This window comes from Pelecanus crispus, chromosome 9, assembly GCF_030463565.1.
Source record: "Pelecanus crispus isolate bPelCri1 chromosome 9, bPelCri1.pri, whole genome shotgun sequence".
Taxonomy (NCBI): Eukaryota; Metazoa; Chordata; class Aves; order Pelecaniformes; family Pelecanidae; genus Pelecanus; species Pelecanus crispus.
The window spans coordinates 36800669-36811337 of NC_134651.1; the positions used below are offsets into that span (position 1 = coordinate 36800669).

Sequence of the window (10669 nt, forward strand, 5' to 3'; positions counted from 1 at the left end):
TACATATGTGTGGGTGATATACACACATACATATATATTCAAATTGTAAAGGTGTTAATAACAACATATGATACCCAAGTCAAAATGAAACATCCTTCCCTCCAAGATAGTGTCACCCAGGGAGCTGCAAATACTCCAAGCCCTTCAACAGGTTTCCATCTTCTCCAGCTTCAGCACGTAGCACAGAACATATTTTTCTCCCACCAATCCCATCCCAGCCATAATGTTTTTTTCCCCATCTCCATTCCTCACCCTAACAAGAAGAAATCCCACTCCAGCCCACCCCTTCTAGGTATTTTGGGGTTTGTTTTTTGGTTTTCTTTTGTTTAAGATATCTAGGCACACTAGCACACACATAAACTTTGTGTGTTTGTGTAAGATCTTATCATTTAGCTTGTGTTTATTTTTAGCCCTGCAAAACTCTGAGACACTAGCACTTAAGCAAATAACAATTATAAAATGGTATTGTTTAAAAATTTATAATACATGCTGTTATGCAGACAGTGCTCTTTAGAATATTCCTTCTTGAAGCACTGAAACATTGTCTGACTTTACACAAAAAGAATCCAAGAGAGTTTTTTAAATCTAAAAATATTAAGTAGTTCTTTCTTCTATAAAATAGAATTTGAACAAAACATAGGAGGTCACGTTGAAACAGAAGTATTTTCTTGGCAAAAGCTTGGGATGGTAGCCTTATTCATGGGAAGAAAAGCCACAAGCACACAATGCATGTCAGCCCAATCAAACACCAATAAAACCTTTATCCCATCCCATATTTCATAGTGCAATTCTTTGAAAAAATTGCTTATGATTTTTAACCTTCCTAGAAGCAGTAACATAGTTGATGGTTTCATTAAAGAAAAGAGTCTCCTTCTAAATTTTTTTAAGAGACTAAGCATAAAACATTCATTCAAATAAGACTTGTGTCCCCTGCCAGATGCTTTCAGCAAGAGGAAATCTAATACGTTACAGAGCTACTAATAAAATTTTTATGTAGGCTTTTCCAGAACAGTATAGTACCACTTGTAAAAGTTATTAGCAATGCAATTCTTAAAATATTTGGCTTGTGAAACCTAAGATTATTTTCTATAACTGCACTCAGAACCTGCATCTGCAAACAATTCTTCAGTTTAATAATCTTTGCCCAGGAAGATGCTTCGTCATTATTCACACAAGTAAATGTCATCCAAGCAACTGAAAATACACTTCACTACACAAACTCTGTGGCCCATTCACACATCCTGAAGAAGCCTGTCTTTAGAAGCAATAGCAATACATATATTTATCTTTGTTTCCCTACAATTCCAATTGGATGACTACAAACAGTAGCGGATATAAACTTGAACTATGCAAGTTTTAACTGTTTAAAGCATGATACCTCATGAGCATCATGGAGTACCTTCAGTAAATGCAATGACTATTTTGGAACATTCAAATAGATGTAAGCATGAAAACAATGCAACTTTGTACTTCAAGTCACAGAGTCCAATACAAATATTGCTCAAAACTGAAATCCTTACTCAGAGGAAGCGAAGAAATTAAAGATTTCTTAAATGAAGCAAGGCTGCAAGATCTAGCCCAGTTCTGCATGTCTTGCTGGGAAGTTCGGCACTACATTCAACTAGTGAGAAGCGTTTGGTTCATTTTGTTGGCTGGGGGGGTGTTAAGCTGTCAGTAGACAATTCCTAACTGTCTCTGTTCATTCAGAAAAAGTCCAAGTACCAAAGGCGCTCTGAAAATGCATCAGCTGAACTTATTCTAGCTAGTCTTCACATATTCAATACATTTCTGAGTCAAAAGGAAAAAAGCAATTTCAAAGGAACCCTGCATTCCTTAATTCTACTCACATGTATTTCAGTGGCAATAGAATTAAACCGAAGAGCTTAAGGGTACTATTTTCAAAAGGCAAACAAAACAGACAACGCAATCATAAACCAAGTAGTGAAACAAATGTTGTTTCTGACATTCAGTTTCTCAGAGGAAGAGTTAATTCAGGCAGACTGCAATTAAAAAGTTATAGCTTAATAAAAGACATCGTGTAAAATGTGAACAAGTTCACACTGGAAAAGGGATTTTAATGGCATTCCTCTCGACTTATGCATTTAAAGACTCAGTCTTAATTCCTTTATACATTTTGATTCCTGTATTTAAAAAAGGAATGAAAGAAGAGAAATAGCAGACACTTCTTGAAAAAACAGGACAAGGCAATACACTCTACAGACAATATTCCATACCACAGACAGCATGGTAGCAAATGCCACTTGCCTAGCTCGGTTTAGCTCCTTTCCAAGTCTGCATAGAGCCACTTTTATGCAAAATGGTATCTGTCAACAGCAGCTGTGGTTTCACAGTGCAACACAGTTTTTTGCCAGTAGAGGCCATTTTACAAGACAGCAAAACACTAAGTGAGTTTGGGGAGACAAGAAAAAACGCACAAATATTATTACTTAGTTCCCTAACTTGATAGTAATCATCCTTTCTATTCATGAATGTCTAATAAACCATGAGGTCCTCAATTAAAGGTGCCGTTCACTTTGCCCATGTAATCCCATTTTCTATCACAAGGTGGTCACCCCCCATATTGCAAGAAAGTGGGACACACCATAAATACTAAAAAAATCTACACCTCCAATATTATCTAGCACAGCATCTTCTCCAGGTCTAAACATAAGAGGACCCTTTCTACATGGATCCACCCTTTAGCCCATTCAAGGGTCATTACATCCACCCTGTTATCTCTGAGCTGCAAGGCAAGGAGTCCATTCTTTTCCTTCTCGTATCCTGTATAAATAACATAGCCTCAAAGATCAGCTAAGTCATGCAGTTACATATATATATATACACACACACGCACTCTCCATATATATACACTCCAAACAGGAGATACCAGGAACTTCACCCACTAATTCAGATTTGTTTGAAAGTGGGATAAGAACAGCCTTATGATGTCAGTCCAAAAGTGCATCTAAATGCAGATACTACTGGGTGCTTGGTAAATAGTAAAAGGACAAAGAAAGTAAATGCTCCCTTTCTCAAGTTTAGCCTTCCAGCTACCAGCAATCTTAAAGACTCAAAAACAGAAGTTATAGAAATACCTGTGTTTAATTGTGTTTAATCTAGTCTTCCTTTACTTGAATGGATTTTTGAGCTTCATTATACTGTTGGCATCCATAAAAGCCTATGAGAAGTTTTACAGCTCAGTTTAACATAAAGGGTCTGTACACACCAGGAAGCCAGAGGTCTGTGGGGAGACCCTTTCTCCTCTACATCACACAGAACAAACAACAACAGATTCTTCCTCCCTTCTACAGCTTTTTCCCCTGTGCAGACAAACACTGCAGATAATAAACCACTGGCAGAATGTATATTCTAGACTGAGGTCTTTGGCACATATCACAGTAAAAGGTTTTAAGCACATACAAATGCCAAAGCAGTGTCTTTCTACCCCAGCCAATACACAAAACCAAAAGAGAAAGTGAAATAGATACAGACTGTAAAAAACTTCCTTCACCAAGGCCTTCCAAAACAAGCTTTAAATTCTGAGCAAAGAGCATAGCTTTCTCCTCAGAGGGATATAAGGCCACAAGAAACTGAAAAAGTTTAGAAGAAACAAGCATTTCAAACATAACAATGCTACAAAAGGTATCAGCAGTTACAGAAGCACACTAAAAACTGCAGACACTTGAACCCATCCTAAAGATAGCAAGCAACAGCCTTTATCTGTAGCAGCCATCTCAGAGATTTTTGATTGCTTTCCCCTCTACAGTTTCTTCACACAATCATAAGAACTTGAGTTAAACAATTTAAAACTTTTTACAGGGGAGTTGTCCTGCAACACAGCTATATCCCAACCAAATCATCATTCAGCAATTATAAACAATTGGCTTATTCAATTTCAATAACCAACACAATTAATATATTAAAAAATCTATTGTTTTCCTTAATATTCTAGTAAGTGCCAAAACTAGTTTTATCTACGGAACTGTCACAATGATACTAGACCTTTACAAAAAAAGTATTCCAAGCACACTCGTACCTGAATATAAAGGTAAAAGGTATTACACAGCAGTCAATGAATTAAAAAGCCAAATCCTATACTAGTCTAAACAAAAATAAACTTGATGCTTCCTTGAAATACATCAGTTGCAGACTTGCAAACCAAGTTCTTATGTTTCTGGTGATTGCATGAATTTCTGAGCAGAGTCTGCCAATTTTTGTTTCGCAATTTAAGAGCAGCAGTTGGCTAGTCTCAACAACAAATTTTTGCCTCTGTTTTTCAAAGCAGTACTTAAGAAATGGAGGTTCAAAGCACAGATAGCCTGCTGGTCACACCTCCAACAGATCTGTGTTGACTGACACAAACTAAGAAGAGAGTCAACACTTTAGCCAGCATGTTAGAAATATCTTGGCCATAAATCTGTCACCGAGTCTTATATTAAAAGTCTGCTTACATTTTCATAGTCCTTCATGGTCCGAGCTCTAGTTGGTGAGACTGTATCTTCTGCCACATCTGGTAACACTAGACATTGAAGAAGACAGAACAAGTTCAGACAGTGGAATCTCTAAGCTAGGCTTCAATTTGGAAACAGTAAAGACCTATACTAACCTAAACATAATAAAAGTACACCACCTTTTGGGAAGCAAGGGAGGCATTTTTTTGCACCTTGTTTAGATTATGTGTTAGTGTTACTAGAGTAGTTAGTATCTGCATTTTTTTTCTGATCACAGTAAGTTGTCTATCACTTAAGCTCCCAAATTCCTACATCACCCATTTACACCAAGATGTGCACTGAAAGTAGGCTACGCGAGGTACGCTTTCAAGAATAAGTCCTCAGAGCAACTACAAAGGACTCCCATGTTAGAATTAAGTCCTATTAAACTATTAGAAAGCAGTTCAAATCTTTCAGCATCTTAATGGTCACAGGACAAGTCTCCACCTTAGACTCTGGGAAACCATGGACAGAGGAAATGGCCAGTATCTATGTTCCTAAAATGTAATCCTTCCTGAATGTACGTGTACTTAAACGTTTGTTTGCACATGCATTCTGTAACAGCCACATTTAACAGAACTGCATAACTTATTTCCATTCAAATCTGTGACAGTAAACTTTTAATCAGAATAATGAGATTGTATAAAACATGTAGCACTTACACCATCTTAAATATAAAGAGGAGGTAGCTGAGGACTCAGACTGACTCTCATGCTAACTAAAAGAAAATATTTCATTTAAAGTACTTCCAAAATCATTATGCAACTATGTAGAGCAGTCTTTAAAATAACTCAAAGAATACCGGTCAGTGGTTCTTAAATCTTGACATTCTAACTAATTTGACAAGACAGCTTTCCTAGAGAACATGCAGGATACAGTAACATTATTTTGTAGCATTGGTACATTTCTTGTATTTGCTTCCTTCTGTGAGCACATAAACAGATCTTCCTGGTAAACCATCTAATTTGTCTTAGTTTCAATTACCCACTTCATCTACACAATGAAGTCAACCAAGTTATGTTGCTGGATACAAGCGTGCATAAAGAGAAATCAAAAACATACACCTCAAATTTACATATCAGAACACGGAACAGTTAACAACACAGATAGAAGGTTTCAAGACAATACTGTTCTACCGTTTTATTTTAAAGTAAGTGTTTCAAGCAAGTCTCCTGCACCTGAAGATGAACATAGTTACACGGTCCTTATATAGAAAAACATACTGAATTACAGCTTCTGTTCAACAGGAACCAGATAGGAAGGCTTCTTAATGCACGAATAAATACAAGCTAAGATACTGAGTCTAGATCAGATCTTCTGGCAGGAAGTAACTCTGAATAGCTGAACTGAAAAACACGATACGCAGCACGCAACTTCCCTCAAACTAAGCAGAAGATGAAGCAGTAGTATTGCCTTGATGGATGCTTTAAGTATTTTAAGTACACGCTCCACAAAACCGCTCATCATCTTATGTAAGAAGACTCTGAGCCATAATGACCACAGGCAACAGAGCAGACAGTAGTAACTGCAGCAGTTGCCGGCGTTTCAGAGTCTTTAAAAGAGGTAATTTACAAAAAGCTGCATCACTTAAAAACGTTTTCTGCCTTTTTTTTTCCTCGGGCATGAGGCTTTTCCCGCAGGTTTCGAGACCCGCACGAAGCAGGGAGCCGCGGGCAGAGGCGGGCGGGGCGGCGAGGGGCTCGGCCCCCGGGCCGGGCGGGGAGGCGCCGCGCCGGGCTGCCGGTGCCTGTGCCGCGGCGGCCTGGCCGCCGCCTCCCCGCGCCCCACGGCGGGCTCCCACTCGCGATCCGGCCTTACCTTCGCCGCCGGCCGGGGCGGGCCGGGGGTCCCCGCGGGAGACGTCTGGCAGCTGGGAGACGCGGACGCTGAGGAAGGAGGAGGACAGCGCTGAGGAGCCGCAAGCCCAGGGGGTGCCGTCCCCCCGACACCCGCTCGGGGCCGGCAGGCCCAGCCCCGCCACACGCACCGGCGGGGAGGGGGGCGGCGGGCCAGGCGGCGGGCCCGGCGCCTCAGCCCAGCGCCCGCGGAGGGGCCAGCCCCCGCCCAGCGGCCCCGCCCGCCTACCTGCCCTCAAACACCACCGGCAGCGTCAGGTCCTCCCCCGGCAGCGAGTCCATGGCGCCGCCGGCCCGCGGGCCCCGCCGGCGGCCAGAGCCCCGGCTCCTTTGTGCGCGGCTTTGGCGGCTCCGCTGGAATTCAAACGGCCGCAACCGCTTCCGCCATCTTTACGTCGACGGAGGTGAAGCCGCTGAAGCCAGCGCGGAAGAGCGTATGAGGCGGGCACAGTGGAAACTGAAGGGGAGCCGCCATGTTTGCTGCGGGCGGCGGCTGAAGTTGGGCGGACAGGCGCCATGTTGGCTGAGGGCAGAGTGGGGCGGGGAATGATGGCGACTGCCAGCTGGGCAAAGGGAGAGAAAGTCGCCGGGCGCCATCTTGAATGAGGGAAGCAACAGGGACGTCCGCCAGCCGCCATCTTTTTCAAAGCAGGACAGGCGACCATGTTAAGCTGTCATCTTTAGTGAGAACACAGCGGGGCGTTCCCGGGCACAGCTGCCATCTTTGCTGAGGGCAGCCCGTGGGCGCTTTTCCAGTCTGTGGAGAGGCGCCTGAAGGGCCCGGCCGAGGCGGGAGCTGGGGCGGGGGGAAGCGCTGCGAGCGCGGCCGGGCGGCGGCGAGCAGCGGCCCCCGCCTCTCCCCGGGTGGCTTCGGGCCCTGCTCCAAGAAACGCGCGTCTGGAGAGGCTTTTGCTGGGTGCGCCGGGCCCCCGGGATCCTGCCAGGCCTGGCAGAGCCGCTGGGGCTGATTGTTGCCATGTCCTCCACGGTGCCAAAGCGCCATCAGACTTGGAGAGAAAAATAATTACGCTTTAGCTTCAAATTCTAGTCACTATTCTTTGTAACTGGCAGGGGTGCAAATCCGGGAAGCCAGCTGCTATCATAATCCATCTTGCATTGAAACAGACCGATTTTGAAACAATGGGGTTTTTTTTTGTAAAGCAAAGATGTAAGCGTTGCAGCTTTCCCTTTTTCTGGGGGAGAAAATGCACTTAGGTTGAACGTTTCAGAACATCAACAGTTGGAGATGCTAAACTGAATTAAACACTGCCATCGTTTCCCCTTCCAGATGCCACTGTCCCTGAGTGTGCACAGAGGAGGGCCTGGCCTGGGGTGACTGCACCGGGAGCAGGTAGAGCTCCAAACCTCACCTTGCTTGTCATGCTCTTCGCCGCCTTCTTTAATTCATTATTGGAAATCTGCGTGTAGGATTGAAATACTTTCCTGCAATATTTACAGCCTCAGCCGGGGCATCGTGCTAGGAGTTACTCTCAGGATCACCTGTAACATGAGGAAGCTCCATTCCAGCAAGACACCTGCCTGGCTCCCTCACCGTGCACGGTCACCCACAGGAGTAACCACGTGCTTAAGCATTAGATTTGGCTTCCTCTTCGGTACTGAGTGTGTCACGTTTCACTTACTATCATCTGGGCTATCTCAAGGGGATTCTTACCTGGCTAGAAAATAGGACATGGATAAGGGCTGACCATGGACCATGGTAATTTTGTGGGTTTATTGTTCCAAATTGTCATGGTGCCCCAATAGCTCCGTTTTCTCCAGGTACCTGCTCCAGCTCTACTCTCTATTCAAAACAGGTGAAAGTTGTAAGCCTGTAAAATGCCCTAGACTGGTGGTAGCAGCCATTGCAACCACTGGATGTGTATGGTCACGGTGGGCTTCCCATCCCTACTTCTTTCAAGTTTATGTGTACAAGTGCACGATGGAGCAGCTGTTAGTGCCCCAAACTGCCAGGAAATGCAAGGCACTATGTAGCACAACTAAGCTCTTAATCTCATCTCCTATCCAATTGGACGCACCTGATGCTTTGCACTTGGGGTCTGATAACCCTAAGAGATGTTTGATCCCTTCAACTCCCCCATGGCCCTTGGGAGACATCTGTCACCTTACATGACCAGGTCCCCTTTTGCAGTGGCCTCACCTTCTGCCAAGCTGAAGTTAAGTTTGCAAAATCAGGTCTACCATATGGCACCAGGATCCGATCAGCCAGTCTAAAACGCGGCTTCACATGTTTACAGAGCAGATCTTCATAAAATGAATGAGTCTGCTTACTGAAAGGATGATACCAATTTGCTCTTGTTTAAGGTGACAGTAAGGTGTTACATATTTGATGCATGCCATTAAATCAGCATCCATCAGCCACAAATACAGCGCAAATCATTCACTGCTTGTGTGCTATGGGCCGGTACAGCACTTGCGTCTGCAGAGCCACAGTTTGTGTCCCAGCATACTATCTTTCCAAAGGAAATCAGCACGGCCCTCCTTGTTAAGTTTATCACTTCACTAAATGGTTGACTGATGGACAAAGGCATATAGATATATACATGTGTATACATACAAACACAATAGAAAATTTCGCTGGGTTACTGCACTGCCCAATGTTTTAACACCTGCAGCAGCACCAAGAAGCTGCGAGGGGCAGAAAGGGCTGGGAACTGTATTGTTTAGAAGCAGTTAACAACTTGCCTTCTGATAATCTGCTTAATGTTGTTTAACCTTATCTTAATTAGTAGTACATCTGGGGAGATTACACTAAATCCTCGTACCAGGAAGCCGTATTGGAATGGCGCTTTCCTACTTTATAAGGCAGTCTGAGATCCCTACCACCTCAGAAGCAAAGTACTAAAAGGGAGTCTAGGAAAGAAATACTTCTACAGTGAGTGTAATGGTATGGATGAGTTGACCACAACCTCCCAAGGAGCAGGATGAAAGCCAGCTGCTCAGTGCACTGCAGCTGAAGTGCAATGGTGGCACAAGGAGGATGGATGTCACCATCAGATGAGCATGGGTCCTCCTTGCCGTCCTGTTCTCAAGTCCCTACTCTAGAGACCTGGTTCAGTGTTCAATTATACCTCCTCCTGTTACAGTTCAGAGCAAAACTCCTCCTAAGCTAAGTCATACACAATCAAACTGTTCTGTTGATGCAAATCAGGTCTCAATAAACTCCCTGGAATTTCACCAGTGTGGCCCTTGCTTATATAGCTCTGGCTCAGTTAAACATTTGAATGAACACCTAGTTTTAAGTGCTTGCTTAATTGATGCTGACTTACCTGTTTTCAAGTTCTTTGCTTAATAAGGGCCAAAGAGTTAGACATAACATTCAGCAGGAAAGACTGGCCTTTAACATTTGTATTTGCTTCTGTGCCAAAAAAAAAAAAAAAAAAAAAAAAAATCGATTTCCTAACACTGACAAGTGAGAAAGAAATGCAAGTTTTCCACAGGTCCTTTTGCAGATACTACCAGAACTATTCAGAACTATTGATGCCACAGATGTGGATTTCAAAGTATCTGATAACATAAATTTCCTTTGAAAGACCCATCGTGGTCATGAAGAAAAATCTGATACAATATCCTCTTCCGAGTTCTAGCTTTGCTCTGTAGGTTTCATTTTTAATGACTGCATACATCTCTGACAAAATATGTCTATGTGAATGAATATTACAGACAATAATGGGGAAATACAAATTGACTGTCTAGCTACCAAACATGTTAATGAAAGTAGCTGAAAGCTGGAATGGTTAATAAGCAGATACAAGAGATCAGAGGGCTCATTTTTTAGATGGATTATCTGACACAGAATGTCAACTGTACTTATGAATATCTGATGTTAAAAAACATTTTTGTGCCATGGTTCTCATCTCACATACAGGGGTATAATGAAGGAATAATTCTCGTGGAACAAATGTCATTACTGGGATGAGATCAGATTCAATCCTTTAGGTTTCAATCCAGCTCTGGTTGCTATCAATGGAAAGACTCCCGCTGAACTTCAATGAACAAAAAATAAATGCAAAAATCCAAGTGGCATAGATACAAATTATATACATTTATTTTTATTCATTTTAAATAACATTCTTTCGTATAAATTCTGACATATATTCAAATCATACACTTTTTCTTCTTTTTTTTTTAGAAATGCATTTGTAAGCGTAGCATATGCTTAGGAGACGCCTTATTTGGATATGTAGTAAGACTGATGGGTTTCAGTTGGGAGCAAGAACAACTTTTAAGGCCCACATTTTTCTTATTTTAATCCATCCCTCTGACACATGAAGAGCAGAGTCCTGTGGGAGCTCATTTTAAAAC

At 42.7% G+C, this 10669-nt stretch overlaps 1 protein-coding gene across 2 annotated transcripts in view; it reads right to left on the minus strand.

Moving 5' to 3' along the window:
• Nucleotides 1–6643, minus strand: part of CDK5RAP2 (CDK5 regulatory subunit associated protein 2) — an 87340-nt gene extending 80697 nt beyond the window's left edge. Inside the window, exons 1-3 of one of the 2 annotated variants that reach the window (XM_075716133.1) lie at nt 6576–6643; nt 6309–6376; nt 4452–4519 (exon numbers count right to left, since the gene is read on the minus strand). In XM_075716133.1, the coding sequence (XP_075572248.1) occupies nt 4452–4519; nt 6309–6376; nt 6576–6628 (189 nt within the window). In that variant the 5' untranslated portion in view covers nt 6629–6643. Of the gene's footprint in view, nt 1–4451; nt 4520–6308; nt 6377–6575 lie in introns of those variants that run through there. The other variant, XM_075716132.1, reaches the window with a different exon arrangement.
• Between the last annotated feature and the right edge of the window lie 4026 nt (nt 6644–10669).